Raw genomic sequence first — 21,465 nt, 5'->3', positions numbered from 1 at the left:
TTACTATTAAAAATAGTGAAGTATAATAGAGATGCTTGCAACTAGTCACAAAATCATAGTGGATTTTTTAAAAAGTAGCAATGGATTCCCATGAGAATTCCTTATTTTAAAGACTAATTAAAGTTTGTATCAAAACTACCAAATAGATGTTACATACATTTATTAGTATGATTTTTTCAAATATAGCCATATGTAAGGAAACAACACTTTACAGTTTGCATTTTTTTATTCTGTAAATATAAAAATAAAGCAGAAACAGTTCACTTATTCTGCACATGTGGAAATCTCATTGCCTCAGCAAATTGCAAAGAATGCTATTTTCTCTGAGGCTGAAAGCGCATACCAATTTAAAAAACCTATGTTTTAAATCTAATCAGCTTTCTAAACATCAGAACTTCCCTTATTTTAAGAATGCAGAGATATTTAGAGCTGATTTGTGTATGGGGAAACATGGTGTACTTTTGTTAATATTGGCATACAATTCTAAGATTAGAGACAGAGTGAGGACTATGATGATTGAAGGATAAAACTTTTCACTAATTGAACTTGTTTCACCTATTGAAGAATTTCAGACTCTCAAATTCCCAGATCGATTTTTGCCTGCCAAAATACCTGTGCCCTATTAAAAATCTCATATTTTTGCTCAAAATTTCCAAATGTGAGATATTTTTGTCAGTAGAAATGCTTAAAGTTGCTGCAAGTTTATTACCAGTATAATGGATACACAGCAATTTTCATTTATTTTGCTGGAGAGAAAAGGATCCACTGAAAGGTTTCCCTTTTCTTTTCCATCAAGAAATTGAAAATTGGAAGATGGATAGATGTGGAGGTCAGGTGGGTAAGTGCTTCCAAAGGGCTGATTAGAGGCTGATACAGTTCTGAGGATTCTGTAAGTTGCACACTCTTGGGAGTTTTGCATTGTAAATATTATTATTGTCTAGAAAAGATATAATTCTATTGTTGTGTACCAGACCAAACATTCTATTCTAGTTTAAGGATTTGGTTCTTTCTTGAGCTTTGGTATATGTTTCCAATCACAAGATGTCAACAAATTTTTATTTACTGTGAATAAATAGGACATAATTAGTTTTTTAAGTATAATGGAATTATAGGCATATTGTAAAGTTGTTTTATTTTATAACATGTCAGGAAAAAATGCCAGACTTACAAAAATGTGTAAAATTTTAAATCTACATTTATTATGATGTTTATTTAGGTATCATTAGCAGTTTTTAATGTAGCCCAGTTTCTAGTCTTTCAGAGTCTAGTCTTCTTAATATGAAAGAACACTTGACTATTTTCCATCTTGATACTAATATTTTAGTGGTTAAAATACACTATAATTTCTCCTCATAGATATTTTTCATTTGAAAATATTTGAAATGCAGCTGACATTTATTTTCTAATTTTGATCAATATTTTTGTTTCCTTAGGGTCAGCTAAATCTTATTTTTGTCTTAATTTCAGAGTTATTTTAACTGTACAGATAAATAGTCATTATAATTGGATTCTTTCAGTTTGGAAACCATAATTATGCTTTATGTATTATCCTTCCTTATATATTACTACATTTTCTTTAGCTGCAGTAATATTTACTACAACTTTCCCATAACTTTTAGCATTATTATGATTCTATATATTCCAGATTGGTAATTTTACTATTCTATTATTCTAAGCAATTACTTAGTTACCTTGTATATCATATTTTGCTACTTTAATCTTTACATCTCAAATTCTTAAATTTTAAATTACAATTTCACTTCTATTTTTTATGATTTTACAGCTTGATTCACTCTAGTCAATTGTGACTTTTGTTTTACCAGTCAATGATTGAAATAAAATAATTAATTGAAAGATAAATTGTTTTCTCTTACTGCTAATATATTTAAAAATACTGCTTTAAACATGTTGGAATTGAGCTAAAATAGAAACTTTAAAAGAAGCAAATTGCTCAAGTGCATACATTTTTCAGTGCAATACAGTCTGTTAGGTCAGGTTTACATGCAGTCTTCCAGAGCCTCCAATACTAGCCTTAGAGCTCTTGTTTGTATTTTTAATACTTAGGAGGGGAAAAATATTTCTGATAATTAAAATTGTAGCTAATTAAATTTCAATTCAGTTTGAAGACAATATACTTAAATCAACTTATATCTAGAGATATAGTTGAGTAACATCAGTATATTCATTGTTGTGTTGTGGGTTCTGAAGAGCAGGAAAGACGCCAGGCAGATGAGTACAGAAGAATCATAGCTTTATTGTAAGTCAGACTGAATTGTACTGGGGCTTTTGGGTAACGTTGCACAATATATATAGTCCACATACTCTGAATAACCAATCAGATTGAACCCATTATTCCCGCCATGTTAACTGCTGCCAGGACTGTCTGGGTTGCTGGAGAACCGTTAGTTCTCCAGCAGCACACGTGATTAAACCCCCCAAAGCTCAGTACATAACATTGATGATACCTCAACCCATGGTAATGAGATCTCACCAGCAGCTTCATGTAGATGTTAAACAAGAGCAGAGAGAGTACTGAGCATACAAGAGCAAAGGAGGGAGTGGGGGGTGGATCTCTGACTCTGTATCAACACTAATTGGGACCAGTCTTGGAGAAAGGAGCCAGACCAGTGCAGACATGTGCTGCCTAACCCCCCACCCTGCAGCTGATCCAAAAGAATACTATAGTTGATGGTATCAAATGCTGTTGAGAAGTCAAGAAGAGCAAGGATGGTTGCCCCACCACCACCCCGCTGTCGCCAGAATGTCACATCCAGAAGTGTGATCGGTGATGTCCCCTAGCTGGGGAAAGGAGTCCAGAAAGTTTATTTCATCCAGGACCCTCTGAAGCTGCTAAGTAACCACCTTTTCTAAAAGGGAAGATGGGAAACTGGACAAAAATTGCCCAGCCAGAGGTGATCAAACAATGGGTTTTTAAGGAGAAAGCAGATCGGGCCTCTTTAAAAGGCTCTGAGAATGTCTCCATTTGCAGTGAGGAATTTATCCATGAATGAACCCACCTGATGGTCACCATCCTGGAGGCTTTCACCAACCAGGAGGAACAAGGGTCTAATTGACAGGTGGTTGCACTGACAGAACCAAGGACCCTGTCCAGTTCCTTAAGTCCAGCAGGATCAAGCCATTTCCAGATCACCAAGCAAGGTTTTTCCCGAGACATCTCACGATGACCTGCACCATGCTTGGGTTCCAACCTGGAATGAATCCAAGTGACTTTATCCATCAGCAAGTTCCTCTGCATAGCCTGCCAAATGATTGTCTGAGTCTCCCTGGTCCAGGAGGGACTGGATGATTTGGTCCAAGGTTGATGGACCAGATGCAATAAAGACAGAAAAATGCCATTTCACCACTCTTATAACCACAAGATAGGCCTTAATGGCACCTCTAAGTCATGTCCATTTGGAGTCATCCTTCATTTTTCTCCAGTTATGCTCTATGCACTTAATCCTTTTCAAAACCTACAGCTCCTCTGTGAATCACCAGGACTAGATAGATTACATCCCAGAGTTCTGAAGGAGCTGGCAAATGTGATATTAGAATCACTGAACTATATATTTCAAAGATCGAGGAACATTGGAGAATGACCAGCAGACTCGAAAAAAGCTGATGTGGTTCTCATCTTCAAAAAAGAAAAGAAATAGATCCAAGAAAGTACAGACTAATCAGCCTGACATAAATATCTTGGAAGAACCTGGAAAAAATAAGCAATGGATCTTTGAACACCTGGAAGCAAGCAAAGCTATTACTAGAAGCCAATATGGGTTTGTCAAAAACAGACCATGCAAACAAATCATTACATTCTTTGACAAAGTGACTAAATTAGTGGACCAGTGAAATGCTGTGGACCTAGTATACTTGGACTTCAATAAGCATTTGACAAAGTAGATCACAATCTGCTGCTTCTTAAGATAGAATAATGTGTATCAGTATCTCCACCAGATGAATTTGTAACTGGTTGACAAACCACACTCAATATGTAATGGAACTACATCTATATAGAAATTAAATTATTATTATTATTATTATTATCATTATCATTATTATGAAAGAAATATGCAATTGGGTATTTCACTTAGGTCCAGTATTTTTTAATATCTTCATAAATGATTTAGATGACTGGATAGAAGAGGAATTCATCAAATTTGCAGATGACACCAAGCTTGGGGAAAGAGCCAACACTTTAGAATATAGGCCCAAGATCCAGAAAGATTTTGACAGACTTGAACACTGAGCCCTAGGCAACAAAATGCAATTCAGTGATGAGAAAAGTAGGTTTTGCCAGCCTGTGATGCCAGTCCCCGCTGATGATGCGCCAGAGTGCGTACTTGGTCGTCCTTACCATCCGTTCAGCTTGCCTGTTAGTCAATGGGTGGAAGGGCGTGGAGGTGACGTGTCTAATCCAATTCGCCTTCAAGAACGCCTGGAAATCATTAGCAGTAAACTGAGGCCCGTTATCAGACACAATTACATCGGGGAGGCTGTGTGTGGCAAAGAGGGCTTGGAGCACCTGGATTGTCCTTGCTGAGGTCATGTTGGGGACTGGAGCTACCTCCAACCACTTGGAGTGGCTATCCACTACCACTAGGAACAGTTGGCCCTGGAAGGGCCCAGCATAGTCAGTATGAATGCGGGACCAGGGTGTGTGTGTGGCCTCCCACCTGTGCATGGGGGTGTGTGGCAGGTGGTTCCACCCCAGGCGCCTAATGGACCCGGAACGGTTCCAGAGGGCACTTGGGCCTATACCCATCACCCTTACCCAGAGCCCAGTCGATGCTCTGGTGGATGCCTGGGAAAGGGCGGCCGCCGGGGCACTTGACTGCGTTGTACCCTTGCGACCTCTGACCCGGCACAGATCCCACTGGGCTCCATGGTTCTCTGTGGAGCTCCGGGAGATGAAGCGTCGGAGACGAGGTCTAGACAGCGGTTGGAGGTCCAGCCGATCCGAATCTGACCGATTGCAGTTAAGAACCTTTATAAGGTGTTATCTTGCGGCGATAAGGACGGCGAAGTCTAACTACTTTGCTGCCCTTATCGCGTCCGCAGATAATCGCCCGGCCGCCCTGTTTAGGGTAACTCGCTCCCTCCTTAATCAGGAGGTGAGGGAGGATCCCTTGCGGGGACGAGCCAAGGAGTTTAGTCATCATCTGGCGGACAAAATCACTCAGATCCGGACCGGTCTGGACTCTGACTGGGCAGAGTCTGATGTGGAGGAATCGGACGGTCTTGAGCATGTTATCTGGACTGAGTTCGACCCTGTTTCCCCTGATGATGTGGACAGGATCATGGGGAGGCTGAGCACCACCACCTGTTTGTTGGATCCGTGCCCCTCCTGGCTAGCTTATGCGGTCCGGGAGGGGACACGAGGCTGGTTCCATGCAGTAATAACTGCTTCTTTGAAGGAGGGTGTCTTCCCTGCCGCCTTGAAGGAGGCGGTGGTGAGACCCCTCTTCAAGAAGCCTGCCTTGGACCCGGCTGTTTTAAATAACTATCGTCCAGTCTCCAACCTTTGCTTTTTGGTGAAGGTTGTTGAGAGTGTGGTGGCGCATCAGCTTCCTCTGTTCCTGGAGGAAACTGATTATCTGGACCCGTACCAATCGTGTTTCAGACCCGGATACAGCACATAGACGGCATTGGTCGCGCTGGTGAATGATCTCTGGAGGGCTAGGGACAGGGGTTGCTCCTCTGTCCTGGTCCTATTAGATCTCTCAGCGGCTTTTGATACCATCGACCATGGTATCCTGCTGTGGCGTCTTAGGGGGTTGGGAGTGGGAGGCACCGTTTTACGGTGGTTCTCCTCCTATCTCCTGGGCTGCTCGCAGTCGGTGTTGACGGGAGGGCAGAGATCCGCCCCGAGGCCTCTCATTTGTGGAGTTCCTCAGGGGTCGGTTCTCTCGCCCCTCCTGTTCAACATCTATATGAAGCCGCTGGGTGAGATCATTCGTGGTTTCGGGGTGGGGTATCATCAGTACGCTGATGATACCCAACTTTTTCTTTCCACCCCGAACCAACCCAACGATGCCCTCGCCGTGATGTCCCGGTGCCTGGAGGCGGTCCAGGTCTGGATGGGGAGAAACAGGCTTCGTCTCAATCCCGCCAAGACTGAGTGGCTGTGCATATCAGCATCTCGGGTCAACCAGACTATTCCATCTCTAACGATGGGGGGTGAGGTGTTACCCCCCGTTGATAGGGCTCGCAACTTGGGCGTCCTCCTGGATTCACGACTCAATTTTGAAGACCATATAGGAGCCGTGACCAGGGGGCTTTTGCCCAGGTTCGCCTGGTGCGCCACTTGTGACCCTATCTGGACCGAGATGCCCTACGCACAGTCACTCATGCGCTCGTGACCTCCCGTTTGGACTACTGCAACGCTCTCTACATGGGGCTGCCCTTGAGGACCACTCGGAGGCTTCAACTGGTGCAGAATGCAGCCGCGCGAGTTGTGATGGGGGTCTCCCGATACTCCCACGTAACACCTCTACTCCGCGAGCTGCATTGGCTTCCGGTTGCCCTCCGGGTGAAATTCAAGGTGCTGGTGATGACCTATAAAGCCCTACATGGCTTGGGTCCGGGATATCTGAGGGAACACCTGCTGCCGGCATCAAGTTCCCTTCGTCCAGTGCGCTCCCACAGGGTGGGTTTTCTCAGGGTGCCACCGGTAAGAGATTGCCGGCGGGTAACACCCAGGGATACGGCCTTCTCAGTGGGGGCGCCTGCCCTTTGGAACCAGCTGCCAGTGGAGCTGAGGACTGCCCCCGACCTCCGTTCATTCCGCCGGGGCCTGAAGACCTGGCTCTTCGAGCTCTCTGGCCCAGGCTGAGAATTAATCTATTTTAATTGGGGTTTTATTTATACAGGGATGAATTTAATCTTTTTTTAAACTTGGTTTTTAACTTTTGTATTTTTGGTTTTTAATTACCCTGTAAACTGCCCTGAGTCCTCCGGGAAAGGGCGGTATATAAATGTAATAAAATAAATAAATAAATAAATAAATCTCTGATCTGGATCTCTGGCATGTGTAACAACCCTTGACCCATTCCTCAATGTCCTTGTCCAACCCTGGCCACCAGAGGTAACTCCTGGCCAGTGCCTTCATCCTGACCACCCCTGGATGCCCCTCGTGCAGGGACTCCAACACTCTGCCCCGGACTGCTGTGGGAATGATGACCCTGCTACCCCAAAGGAGGCAACCCCGGTGTGTGGATAGCTCATGTCGCCTGGTGAAGAATGCCTGGAATTCGGGACCCGGGGACTTGTCCTGCCAGCCTGTGCAAACCCATGAGTGTACCCTGCTCGTGATGTTGTCTGATGCTGTCTTGGCTGCAATGTCCTTGACATGTACTGGGCATTCTGTTAGTTCCTGCAGTGCTAGGATCTGTGTTGCTGGGGCCGGGTCTGGTTCTGGGGTGTCTATGGGTAGCCTACTTAGGCCGTCTGCGTGGCCCATCTCCTTCCCTAGCTTGTGCACAAGCTTGCAATTGTATGCTGCAAGGAAGATGGACCACCGGAGCATTCTGGGAGATAGAATTTGGGGGGTCTGCTTGTCTGCTGTGAACAGGCCAAGCAGTGGTTTGTGATCTGTGTAAATTGTGAACTCCCTGCTGTATAGATAATCATGGAACTTTTTTACCCCTGCCACTATTGCCAGGGCTTCCTTATCTATTTGGGCGTAGTTCCTCTCTGCTCCAGACAGCATTCTGGAATAATAGGCAATTGGAATTTGGGCCCCTGAAGGTTCCAGGTGGCTTAGGACAGTGCCCACGCTATAAGGGGACGCATCGCATGCGATGCAAATGGGCTTGGACTCTATAAAATGTGTTACTGTGGATTTGTCTGACAGGAGCGCTTTTAAGGCTCTGAAACTCTGATCGTGGATGGGGGTCCAGGTCCATGCTGCCTTCTTGTCCAATAACCTGTGTAATGGTTCTGCTATTGCTGCCTTGTGTGGAAGGAAGGTGTGGTAGAAATTGAGCAGACCCAGGAAATGCCTGTAGCTCTGCTTTGTTCCTAGGCATGGGTGCCAGCTTGATTGCCCTTACCTTGGACTCTGTAGGGTGGACTCCCTTGGCATCTATCCTGAACCCCAGGAATTCCGTGGAAGGGACACCTATGCTGCACTTTTCCCTTTTCAATTTGAGGCCAGCAGCACGCAGCCTGGTTAGGACTTCCCTAAGCCTACCTGCCAGTTCCTCAGCTGATGCTCCTGCAATCAGGATGTCATCGAAATAAGGGCAGACTCCTGGGATGCCCTTGAGGGTTTTTTCCCATGATTTCCTGGAAAATTCCAGGGGCTACGCTGATACCAAACTGCAGCCTGTTCACCCTGAAAGCTCCCCTGTGAGTCACTATTGTTTGAATGTCAGCTGTTGCCTGGGTAACCGTGAGCTGTTGGTACGCCTGCGCAAGATTGAGCTTCGCAAAGATGGCGCCGCCTTGGAGGGAAGCGAGAACGTGGCTGACTGTGGGAACCGGGTAAGCGTGTGGGTTTAGGGCGCGGTACACCGAGCACTTGTAGTTGGCGCAAATCCTCACCTCCCCATTGGATTTCAGTGGGGTGACTATCGGGGTCTCCCACTCTCCCCCATCTATGGGCTCTAAGATTCCCTGGCCCACCAGCTTGTCCAGTTCTCTCTCGATTTTCTGTTTGAGCGCGAAAGGGACTCGCCGCTGCCTGACCCTAATGGGGGGGACGCTCGGGTTCAACTTGAATGCGATAAGGGGCCCTGTGTACTTCCCCAGCTTCCCATCAAAGACGTCTGCAAACTCCTTGCAGATGGCCTCGATGGATTCTCCCTGGATCCGGTGGATCCCCGTGACCCCGATTCCCAGGGCCTCAAACCAGTCTAGGCCGACTAGACTGGCTCTCTGGCCCTCTACCACCACTACATCCAGGTGCTCCTTGCGACTCTTAAACCCCACGGAAAGGGTGGCCTCCCCCCTTACCTTGACCGGCATGTTTTGGAAGTCGGTCAGCGCTAATTTTGAGGGCTGTAATTGAATCCGCTGCTTGCTCTGGCTGTTAATGTAATTAAAGGTCTCGTCGGAGATGACGGAGACCACAGAGCCGGAGTCAAGTTCCATGTTGCAGGGAACGCCCTGCAAGCAGATTGTTAATCTAATTTTGGGTCTGAGCAGCCGGCGGCTACCTGTGTGGTGTATGCCCAGCCGGCTCTTGACATAGCCAATTTTAATTTGGATCAGGGCCCCAGTACCTCTCAACGGCGACTCCTCCCGGCACAGCTCATGGATCTCCTCTCGGGGGCGGTGGCTACGACAGACCGCGGCTATGTGGCCTGTCTTCTTGCAGGCCCGACACGTGGCCGACTGGAACTTACAGAGGCTGTGCACGTGGTTTCTGCCGCAGCCTGCACACTTCTGCGAGTTGTTGGCCAGCTTGGGCTTGTCCAGGTGCCCACCTCATTGGTCGGGGGTCGACTTCCGCCGGAGGAGGTCGATGCTTTGTTCGTACTCCTCGTCCTCAGCTGAGGTGACTTGCTGGTGGATGCTGGCCGTCTGGCTGCTGGTTCTGGACTCCTGGACAGCCTGGACAGCCCCACAGGCTGCTTCGTGGGCCAGGATGGCGCCCTGGGCCTCCTGGAGCGAGATCTCGTCTTTCGCGAACAGGCGCTCCTGCAGCCTCATGTCTCGTAAGCCGCAAACTAGCCTGTCGCGTAGCCGCTCCTCCAGGTTCGAAAATTTGCAGGCGACAGCGGCTTCTCGCAGGGCGGCGATGTATTCGGCCCCGGACCCGTCAGGACATTGGTCCCTCTTCTCAAACTGTGACCTCAAAGCCAGTTTGGACATGTGGGGCCGGAAATTAGTGTTTAGCTTGGTGACGAGGTCCCAGTAAGAGACGGTATCTATGGCCTCCGGGGCGAACAGGTTTGCGGCAACCTCGAGGAGTGCGGGTCCGCCTATGCAGAGCATGGCGGCCGCCTTTGAGCCGTCCTCCGAGATCTGGTTAAACCTCATGTACAGCTCGGCGTGCCACAGGTACCAGGTCCATTTTTCCGGGTGGCGGGTGTCGAACTCGCGGGGTTGCCCTGTTCGTGCCATCGCTGTTCCGTTAGCTGCTGCAGTGTGTAGTTCCGTTGCTTGTTGCGGTGGCTGGAGCCGGTCTCCGGTGTCTCGTGGTGGCCGGTTGCGGTGGCTGGCGGTCACGTTGGGGGAAAAGGAAAAGATTCCTCCTTTCCTTCAGCGTGTGGTGCGTTTCCCTAGTGACTTCAGCTCTTCTGTCAGCAGAATCCCACCTTCGTCGCCACTGTAATGTAGTGGGTCCGACGCAAGGAAGAGACGCCAGCCAGAGTACATGTTCAGCTCTTTATTGTGGGGGGTTCGTACTGGAGAACAAGGGCTACCTGGCCTCCTTATATACCTGGCCAGGTAGGTGGCTAGCCAATGGGGTTGGCCCTAGGTTTCCCACTGAAACTGGGTTTCCCGCCAAAATCGTCCAGGCCAACGCCCCCTGGTGGCTGCTGCTATGCAGATGCCTGCACCTGGATACATAACAGTAGTACCTGGCTCAACAATAGTAACTGTGAGAGGGGTCAAGGTATCATAGTGAAAACCACTTAAATATGAGCCAGCAGTGTGTTACAGCTACCAATGCAGTGTAGGCTGCATGAAAAGAGGAAGAGTATCAAGATCACATGAAGTATTAGTACTACTATATAGTGTCTTGGTAAGACTACACTTGAAATACTGCATCCAATTTTGATCATCACAGTACAAAAAAGATGCTGAGACACTAGAAAGAATGCAGAGAAGAACTGGGTAGTCTTCCAATATTTGAGAGGCTGTCAAAGAAAAGAGAGGGACAACCTATTCTCCAAAGCATCTGAAGGTAAGACAAGAAGGAATGGATGGAAACTAATCAAGAAGTGAACCAACCTAGAAATAAGGAACAGCTTCCTAATAGCTAAAACAATTAATCAGGGAACAGATTGCTTTCAAAAGTTGTGGATGCTCCATCACTGGAAGTTTTTAAGAAGAGACTAGACAGCTATTTGTCTGAAATGGTATAGGCTGTCTTGCTTGAGCAGAGGATTAGACTAGAACAGACATGTCAAACACAAGGCCCAGGGGCCGGATCAGGCCCACAAAGTGGTTTCATGTGGCCTGCAAACCCATCCTGGAAACAGTGAGGGAATGGCTCCCACTGCCTTGGCCCTGGCCCAGGCCAGCGGGGAGCCAATGTACAATTTCATGGTGGCCATCTATGCTGAAACGCATTTAGTCTTAGCTCTACAAGGCCATCTGGAAACAGTGAGGGACCAGCCCCTGCCGTGTCGGCCCCGCCCACTGGGCACACGCTGGGAAGGTATCACCCTTTGTGAGGAATGAAGAAATGCAGCATTGCCTGGAAGTGGCCAGGCCATGGCCCTGCCTACTTCAGGCAGGCTAGGGGCTGGTCAGCATTGCGCTTCTCTTCAGATTCATGCCACCCAGCTCAGCCTCTCAGCACTGTGAGGAGAGCACCCCGCTACCTGCCAAAACCAGGCAGGCTAGGGGCTGGGCAGCATTGTGCAGGTAACACCAACTCTCATGCTGCTCATGGCATCCCCTCCCCCAGAGCCTACCAAGCCAGATATATGAAGTAGGTGAGGGCCATGTGCTGGCCACTTCCAGGTGATGGTGCATTTCTTCATTACTCACAAAGGATGACACTTCCCCAGCTGCATTTCTTGCCTGTTTTTCTCCCTCCCTCATCTCAAATATTTTCCCACCACTCAAAAGAAGGAAGGAAGGAAATAGAAGGAGGGTCTGAGGGAAGTCCTACCTTAGTCCTTCACTGCTGCCCTTTCACCATCCCCTTGCCCCCTCCTCCTGGCCTATCCTGGGGGGGGTTCCATCCTATTGCTAAGGAAGCTTTGGATACAAAGCCAAGTCTCCTCACATGGAGAGGGAGTGGGCCTCCCTCTTGACTTTGCTGTCATACCTATCACGAGCAACATGGCTAAGGAGAGGAGGTAAGTGCAGCTGGGCGCACCCTTGGGGAAGTGGGGCTGGGCTTAGTGCCGTGGGTGCTTGAGGGCTGGGCTGTGCATTTGACCTCTGCGCCATTGTCCAACCTCCCACACACACATGCCTGAGAGGAACAGTGAGGCTCTTCCAGTGAACTATGCCTTGGCACTTACCCCAGTCCCATCTCCTTCTGCCAGAGACCCTCAGATCTGTCCCACTCCTGCCCAGGCCCCCATAGGTACCCTTGATGCAAATGATGTAGAGCTGGCCATGCCCACCCAGTAGGCCACACACACTCCAGCCATGCCCACCCAGTAGGCCATGCCAACCCTGGCCACACCCATCCGGCCCCCGAGGGCAGCTGCAATGCTGATGCAGCCCTCAATGAAATTGAGTTTGCCACCCTTGGACTAGAAGACCTCAAGGTCTTGTCCAAATTTGTTATTTTTTTACTTCCTAAAATATCCACTTCATCATTAATTTGTTGAACTTCTGTAAAGTACCCTATAGTAATTACTAACTTCTTTAATCTTCTCCTTTCTCTGTACAAACCTTTTTTTTATTCTCTTCAAATTGAACTAGCTCAATTTTAACTGATTTCACCTGTCTGAGATGGTATAGGTTCTCCTGCTTGACCAGGGGGCTGGAATAGAAGTCCTCCAAGGTCCCTTCCAGCTCTATTGTATTCTAAGTGGATCTTATATGCTGCTGCATAAAATCTAGCCATATGCACAGTAATAAATGGTAGTTCATGTATAATCAGCATCTGAGCAACCAGGATATTTGCTGATCAAAGGAAGATTGACTCTGATTCAAATGTTTTTATAAAAGGAGTATGTTTTGTGATTTCCATATCTCTAGAATCAAAAAGGTAGAGTGTTTCATTCAATGCTTCTTTTCTCTATTTGCCATCTGGAGGAGAGAACATGGCACTGGATGAGAGACAAAGCTTTCTGACCACTCGATGTTACTAGCTTTGTGAGATAGCCAGCAACAATGATAATACAGGTAGTTCTGGTTTAGCAACTGCAACTAATTCAGGTAAAATAGTCACCAAGCAACATGATCACAAAGCAAACCATATGAAGACTATAGAGTCTTCATAGACTATAGAGTCTATGAAGACTCTAGATAAAATTCTCTTGTGCATTAGTGGCAACAATATTTTCACTCATGGCATGTATTGTCAGGTGCAGAAAATTGTATGTAAGTGTACATTTTGGTTGAAATTTTTTTTTACTATTATTGTCATATTTGCAAACAGTTGCTTAACGAGGCAGTTGCTAAATGAGGATTACTGTATATCTATTGTTTGCTGAGGACAAGAATCCTCTGCTTCAGGGGTTGTTTCACCTGATCATTCCATTCTTGAGAACCAAAGATATAGAGCAAGGGTCTTCAAACTTGGCCCTTTTATGACTTGTGGACTTCAACTCCCAGAATTCCTCAGCCAGCGTATTCTGGGAGTTGAAGTCCACAAGTCATAAAAGGGCCAAGTTTGAAGACCCCTGATATAGAGAAACCCAGACTTAGGAGTTTAAACAGCCTTAATCCAGATAGCTCTGATACAAATACTACACATGAAAATGGAGGGAGACCCACTTGATGATCTAAAAGCGTTGATATAAAAGCCTCTTTGGCAAAGGAAGAAATCTAGAATAAGATTGAAGATTGGGGATTTGATTTATTAAAGGGGAGTCTACCTTGTCAATTACAGGGTTAAAAGGGGAATCTGGGTTATTAGATTTAAAATAGTGGGAAATTAGTGGGAAATAAGGCTCTGATTTGTATAATATTGAAAAATAAGGATTGAAAGGGAAATAAAAATTAACTATCAAGAATATGTTTGACTTACTGATTAATCCAGGCAATATGTATAATTGCTATGATCTACTAAAAGGGGATATTTTATTATTAACTAGAAAATTTAGTATGGTGGGAAATAGAAAATCTTTAGGAAATAGAATAAGATTACATTTAAACAGGTAAAATGTGTATTTTGGATATTAATAGTTTCTTATGAAGTGAGATAAGGGAAACCTTGGTTACCTAGAGCTTGAAAATAATGGATTTTAAAGGTTGATTGGAATATTGGTGAGAATTTTAAAATTAAGTAAAAATTAATAACAGGACATGGATTGTTATACCCAGATTAATTAAAATATGTATAAGCTAAAATGCATTGATAAATGTAACAATGATGTTTTTATTGAGTTGATTTAATCAGAAATGTACTAGCTTGATTAAGGGAAAATGAAGAAGAAATATTTGATGATGTAACCTGAGATGGGTACTAAAGTTTATGTTACTGAATTATTGTTTAACCCTGCCACCCTGTTGCTTTTCAAATAGGTAAAGGTAAAGGTTCCACTGCACATGCGTGCTAGTTGTTTCCAACTCTAGGGGCCGGTGCTCATCTCCATTTCAAAGCCGAAGAGCCAGCGTTTGTCCAAGGATGTTTCTGTGGTCATGTGCCTGGCATGACTAGACGCCAAAGGTGCACAGAACGCTGTTACCTTCCCACCATAGTGGTCCCTATTTTTCTACTTGCATTTTTATGTGCTTTCGAACTGCTAGGTTGGCAGAAGCTGGGACGAGTAACAGGCGCTCACTCTGTTACGTGGCACTCGGGATTCGACCCGCCAAACTGCCGACCTTCTGATCGACAAGCTCAGCGTCCTAACCCACTAAGCTAAATGTAAAATTGGAAAACCAATAAAATACTATAAAAAATATTATAAAAGCACCCAGCCTCAGATAGAGCCTGTCTTTCCCCCTTATTAGAATTTATTATAATTTAATATTCAGATAGCAATAAAGATCAGAAAGGAAGGAGAAAGATGGGTGAGAGTGAGGATGTTAAAGAAAAAAAATCAGTGACATGACCTTTTTCATTGCAGTAGAGTACAAAATTAAGTTACATCCTCAACTTTTTACTTTACAACTCTTCTAGATAAAAGTCATTTCAATAACAACTAAGTTAATTGTCACAGCCTGAAATCAAAGCTTCATTTTGTGTGTGTGTGTTTTGAGGTAAAGTCCCACTTAAGTATGAGCCAATGGTGAACTGCAGCTGCCAAAAAATGCAGTCCTAGGTTGCATTAACAGGGATAGTATCAGGATCAGGTGAAGTTTACTACAGCTTTATACTGTTTTTTAAGATCACACTTGGAATACTGTATCTAGTGTTGGTTACTGCGACACAGAAAAAATGTTGAGACTCTAGAAAAAATACCGAGAAAAGCAACAACAAGTAGGGGACTGGAGACCAAAATGTTTGACAGTTACAAGAACTGGGTACATCTAGTCTAACAAAGAAAATTAAGGGTGACATGGTAGCAGTCTTCCAATATTTGAGAGGTTGTCACAGAGAAGATGAGCAGCCTATCTTCCAAAGCACCTGAGGACAAGACAGATGGAAATTTATCAGGGAGAAAAATAACCTAAAAGTAAGGAGAAATTTCCTGACAGTAACAAAATTAACCAGTGGAATGGCTTGCCTCTAGAAGTATTTAAGAAGACATTGACAGTCATTTGTCTGGAATGGTATAGCATCTCCTGCTTGAGTAAGGCATTGGACTAGAAGAACTGCAACGTCCCTTCCAATTTTGTTATTCTGTATTCTGAAAATTCAACAAAGGTAGCACTTAGCAATAGCACTTAGACTTATATACCAGTTCAGGGTGCGTTACAGCCCTCTCTAAGTGATTTACAGAGTTAACAATCTCAGGCCTTATTTTACCAGCCTCAGAAGGATGGAAGACAGAGTCAATCTTGAGCCAGTGAGACTCGAACTTCCAAATTGATGGCAGTCAGCAGTCAATAGAATTAACCTGCAATACTGCATTTTAACCACTTTACCACCACAGCTCCTCCCTTAGAACTGGAACAAGATCAAAGTAAAATGTAAAGAAATAATTATAAGGGTTTAGAATTAATTGAAATAAGAAATGTTAAAAGTTTGAATTATAAAATTTAAAATGGATTAAGGAATATTTTGAATATTTATTTCAAAGTACTTGAATTTAATTAAACAAATATCTTCATGGGAAAGTAGACTTTCTTAAGAGGGCTAATTGGTGGATTAGGAAAGAAAATGAGTGTCAACTGAGCAAATCTGGATTTTCCCAGAGACTATACAAAGGATGATGTACAAATCTGAAAATAATATTTATTTACCAATAAATATTTACCAATAAAATTTATATAACTTTCCATTTTACGAATATTATTGTGGCATCTATTCAGAGAAATTTTATTTTATTTGAAGGGAGAAGGGAAAAAGATTTACAAATACAGAATAAAAGAAAGGATAAATATAAATCTGAAGAATTTGCAATATAAATGAGTGAGACAGAAACAATAATTCAAGAAATGAAAAAAGATTTAGACAATATGACATTACTGGATTTAAATGGAAAAAGGATTTTGCCTGAGATGGAGAATAGCTATAGAGCAATCTAGTGAAGAAAGAAAAGATAGTGTTATTGAAACCCTAAAAAGTTTTTCAGAATGAGAAGAAAACATGGATGTAGAAGTGAATAAGATACACAGAATTAATAGGGGGAAAAATGAAAAGTTAAGACCTGTACCTTGTAGATCTTATCAGGAAGAAGACAAGAAACCAGTTTCTAAAAAAACATCTTAACATTAAGCTAGGGTATCAGAATAAGGGAAAAATTTTTTGATCAGGGATAATAAATCCTTTATAAAACATCAGAAACCTTTTGTGAAGTTTTCTGCTGAAAATGAATAGAAATGACTTGATGATTTTTGGATTTGCCTATTGAAAAGGGTTAACTATGGGAAGAAGCCATAATGTAATGTAATCGTAGAGGATGGAATGATACTAAGTTTGTTTGTAACTCTGCTAAAGATCAAAAGTCATTTTAAAAAATATCTTTCCTTTGCCCTTTTAAAATTTTTCTGCACTTTCTTTTCTTTCTTAATCTCATTTTCTGTATTTTTCATATTTTTCTTGTGTAAAAAAAGTATACATAAATTTACCCAATTTTCCTCAAACCTCATTTTTAGTTTTTCATTTATCACCATTTTTCTTACATCATTTTTCTTTTGTTTAATTTCAGAAATTTCTTTCTGTTTATTAATTAATGCTATTCACATTTACTCCTTTTACACAGTCATAGTCTTTCATATGCTCTGATCATCAAGAAGCAAGGCCATGGATAATGATCACTGATGCTGCTGTGGTTAGTTAAGCTTTCATATGATATTTTTAATAAGATTTAATTTAATAACATTTATATACCGCCCTTCTCCCTGAGGACTCAGGGCGGTTCACAGGGCAGAATAAAATAACCAATACAAACATTAAAAACAGATTAAACAATTGCCCTAGTTAAAAACAATATAATACAACGCTAAAAACCCCCAGAACAATTAAAAAACAAAAAATAAAACAACCCCAACACTCCCCCTCAGGCTAGGCCGGCTTGTACAAACAAAAATGTCTTGAGATCGCGGCGAAAGGAGCGAAGATCGGGCGCCATCCGGAGCTCTACCGGTAGCTGATTCCACAGCTCCGGAGCGCCCACAGAGAAGGATCTCCCCCTGGGGGCCACCAATCGACACTCTCTGATCGGTGGCACCCTGAGGAGGCCCTCTCTGTGGGAACGCACAGGGCGCAGGGAGCTTGATGCCGGCAGCAGATGTTCCCTAAGGTACTCCGGCCCCATGCCATGGAGTGCTTTGAATACCGTTACCAGTACCTTGAATCTCACCCGGAAGACAACTGGCAACCAATGCAGCTCACGGAGCAGAGGTGTAACGTGGGAGTATCGGGAGACTCCCAACACCACTCTCGCGGCTGCATTCTGTACCAGATAAAGATAAAAATAGGTTACTAATTGAGTCAGTATTTAGATGTCAATTGAGTGAATATTTAGACCACTATGTCAATAAACACCTACTTCTCACACTATTGTACACAAGTTAGGATTTCTAAACTAGAGATGGTCTTGCAAGCTAGCATATTGTTGCTTGCATCTTTTCAACAAGGAAATATATGGAAAACTAATATACATTTGGAGACGCCTCATGCTAAATCATATGTAGAAATAATTTCATTAGTGTTTTAGTGTACTGTGTATTCATCCTTACAACTTTCTGACATAGGTCAAGCAGAAAGCGATCAACGTAAGGGCACACAGTGAGGTTTTGGACATGAAAAGGATTTCAATTCACCTATCTATATATGCCAGCCAATCTCATGGAATCAGGGTCATATGAAACACCTCTTTTTTTTCTATTTTAGGGCCAAATTGTTTTGCTGAGACCATGGTTATTCCAGCAGGTCGAGAAGTGAAGACAGATGAATGTACTATATGCCACTGTACTTACGAAGAAATTACTTGGAGAATTGAACGACAAGCTATGTGTACCAGACACGAATGCAAGCAAATTCACATCTATTAATCTAGGGACTCAGGATACTTTTATAAAATATTTAAATCCACCAGATGTTTTGGTAAAAAGCAGTCAATTTCAAGGGACATTTTGTTGAAGATTAAGCAGGCAGCAGATTTTGTTTTTGACAGGAAGAAATATATATGTCAACATTTGCACTTAAAATAGTTATGTCATTGTGTTATATTTCCAAGTGAGTACTTTACAATAGAATCACAGATTATATTATTTCTATAGTTCCATTAGTTTAAATTTAATGTTTTATATAGATACTAATTAAAGTAACATAAATGGTTGACTGTCTTCTTGCATAACTGACCATGCATAAAATAATGTTTGTTATATTATATAGACTATTTTTATGAAGGAACAACAACAGGCTTAGGAAAGGTAAAAAATAGATAATATTATAACCACTTAAATTTGCAAAGAGTTGTTATTGACTTTAGTAATTTTCATCTGCACAGAAATATGCACACAATATGTGCCAATATTACTTTACTGTTGACATACACTGGCATGAACATACGGTAATCTGAGAGTAACTGGGCTACTTCATAATCTGCTGCCTAATTTTTACATTCTGTTATAAGAAAATTAGTCTCCCATCAATAGTCTGGAAATATAAGTTGTGAATTTTCTGTGGTTAAGCATTTAATGCATATGAATAAATCATATAATTTATGTTTATTCTGTTTTAACTTAATTGAAATTACTTTTCCTGATAGGCAAATAATGTCTGACAAAACATTGTAAAGTATATAACACATGGCATTCCTACCTAATATGTAATAGTAATAACAATAGCACTTAGACTTATATACTGCTTCACAGTGCTTTACAGAACTCTTTTAAGTGGTTTACAGAGTCAGCATATTGCTCCCAACAATCTGGGCCTTCATTTTACTGACCTCGGGAGGATGGAAGACTGAGACAATCTTGAGCCAATGAGAATTAAACTGCTGAACTGCCAGCGGCAGCAATCAGCAGAATTATCCTACAATACTGCATTCTAACCACTGCTCCACCATGGCTCTTTATAAATTATTTGTGAAAAGACAGATTGTCAATCATGTTCAAGTCAAGTGCTCTTATGACATCATTTTCAAGAATCCAAGACAGAATGAAAAATATTACAGTTTTTATGTTAGAAAATTAAATGCTGGAAAATCCTGGCATCTCTCGATCTATAAAAATGGCCTTTTTAAAATAAACCCCAATAAGGAGAATTTTTAACCATTTAATTAATTTAGGCATCTTTCCCAAATATCTCAAAATAATTTACTGTTATTAAAACCGTTAAACTTGTTAAGATTAGTATTTCTTTTCAATTTAAAGGCTAAAGAACTGATATAATTCCAGTGAAAAATAGCACTTTTCAAATATACCTCAGCTCTTGACAAAGAAGTGGAAAACATTTGTTTTATGTTTGTTTATTAATTAGCCTCCTCATAAATGTTTGTTTCATAAATAAATTTACATTCAGTATTTTGAATATTTTTGAAAATACTAAGGTGTTTTATTTATTGTATTTTTATGATGAAACAATGACACAAATTTTTCAAACAACTTATCTTACAAATTCCAACATTATGTTAAAAGAATGTAATAATAGCAACAGATAATTTTTCTATTACCTTCCTGAGGGGAGAATCATCTTAAATTCAACATTTTCTTCCTCTTAAGTAAATATAGGTGTCATGGTTCTGATTAATGAGACCGTTCAAACAACATTCAAGCATTGTTTTATCTAAAAGTCTATAATAATGAAACGAAGCATTGGCACTCATGAATGGATGCCAGAATCTGAATTCTCCTCCCCTTGACCCCCACATCATACAGAATTTCCCTCCCTTATTTATATGTCATGAATCACATTTACCAATTAATTCAACACACAAAGTTTCACTTCCCTTCTGAAGCGGCTCCTTTGTCAAAACATCCAGGTTGCATTTCTCCCATGTTTTAGTGATTCAAAACCCAACAGTTAAAGCAAAAGGCTGCCTCTTATATTGTCAGTGCAAATACATGTCAATGTTTGCAGCATTGACATCCGGCCCCCTTGCAAAAAGGACAGATCCTGTAATGTAAATAAAACACAAGTTAGGAGCTGGCTTTTGGTTTGTTGGGGTGTTTCTCATAAAACTTTTTGATAAGTCTGTCAGCTTTCACATTGCTAGACTTCACCCAAATGGCTTCAGACAATGGGTATCCCTTCCATTGTACTAGGTACGGTAATTTTCCCTTAAAGATTCTAGAGTCAAGAATATGTTTCACTTCATAATGGGTCTGACCCGCTACTACAAGGGGTCCAGATGCCTTCTTAGGGGGAGGTCTTAAAGTGGAGGCCCAAAAAGGTTTCAGTAAGCTACAATGGAAAACCGGGTGAATTTTCCCCAAAAGTCTGGGGAGTTTCAATTTTACTGTGACCTGTTTGATGATTTTCACAATGGGAAAAGGCCCCAAGAATTTTGATCTCAATATCTTGCCGGGTAATTTGAGACGTAAATATTTAGTTAATAGATAAACCTTTTCCCCAACTTGGAATGTTCTTTGGGGAGCCCTCATTTTGTCAGCTTGTTTTTTATAAGTTTTAGAAGTCTTTTTAAATGCTGTTTTCGTGTTCCTCCTCCACCCCCTCACCCATTGATCAAGTGTCTGGGAAGCAGAGGGCACCTGAGGGTAGTCAGGCATTGGGCTGAACTCTTTTCCTGTGGCTACTCTGAAAGGTGTGTAGCCAGTGCTGCCGTGAACAGAATTATTGTAGGCCACCTCGGCGAAAGGAATGAGGTCAGTCCAGTTTGTCTGTTGGTAGGAAACATAGCATCTGAGGTATTGCTCCACCATTTTGTTAGTGGATTCTGCAGTCCCATTGATAGCTGGATGAAAAGCAGATGATAAGCCTTGAGATGATCCAATTAGTTTAAGGAAATTCCTCCAAAATTTTGCTGTGAACTGCACTCCTCTATCTGAAATTATTCATTTAGGGGCACCATGCAGTCAGTAGATATGTTTCAAAAACAATTTAGTCAGTTGTTGGGCAAATGAGAGTCCTTTACAGGC

At 42.7% G+C, this 21,465-nt stretch overlaps 1 protein-coding gene across 1 annotated transcript in view; it reads left to right on the top strand.

The window, feature by feature from the left end:
• The window catches only part of VWC2 (von Willebrand factor C domain containing 2), a 75,494-nt gene extending 57,047 nt beyond the window's left edge, over window positions 1-18,447 (top strand). Inside the window, exon 3 of the mRNA XM_083377172.1 lies at window positions 18,251-18,447. Coding sequence (XP_083233298.1) covers window positions 18,251-18,411 — 161 coding nt within the window. The 3' untranslated portion in view covers window positions 18,412-18,447. The remainder of the gene's footprint in view (window positions 1-18,250) is intronic.
• Window positions 18,448-21,465: the final 3,018 nt, after the last annotated feature.

Source organism: Vipera ursinii (assembly GCF_947247035.1).
Source record: "Vipera ursinii genome assembly, chromosome: Z".
NCBI lineage: Eukaryota > Metazoa > Chordata > Lepidosauria > Squamata > Viperidae > Vipera > Vipera ursinii.
Note: the sequence above shows the minus strand (reverse complement) of the source record. Positions and strands in the feature narration are given on the sequence as shown.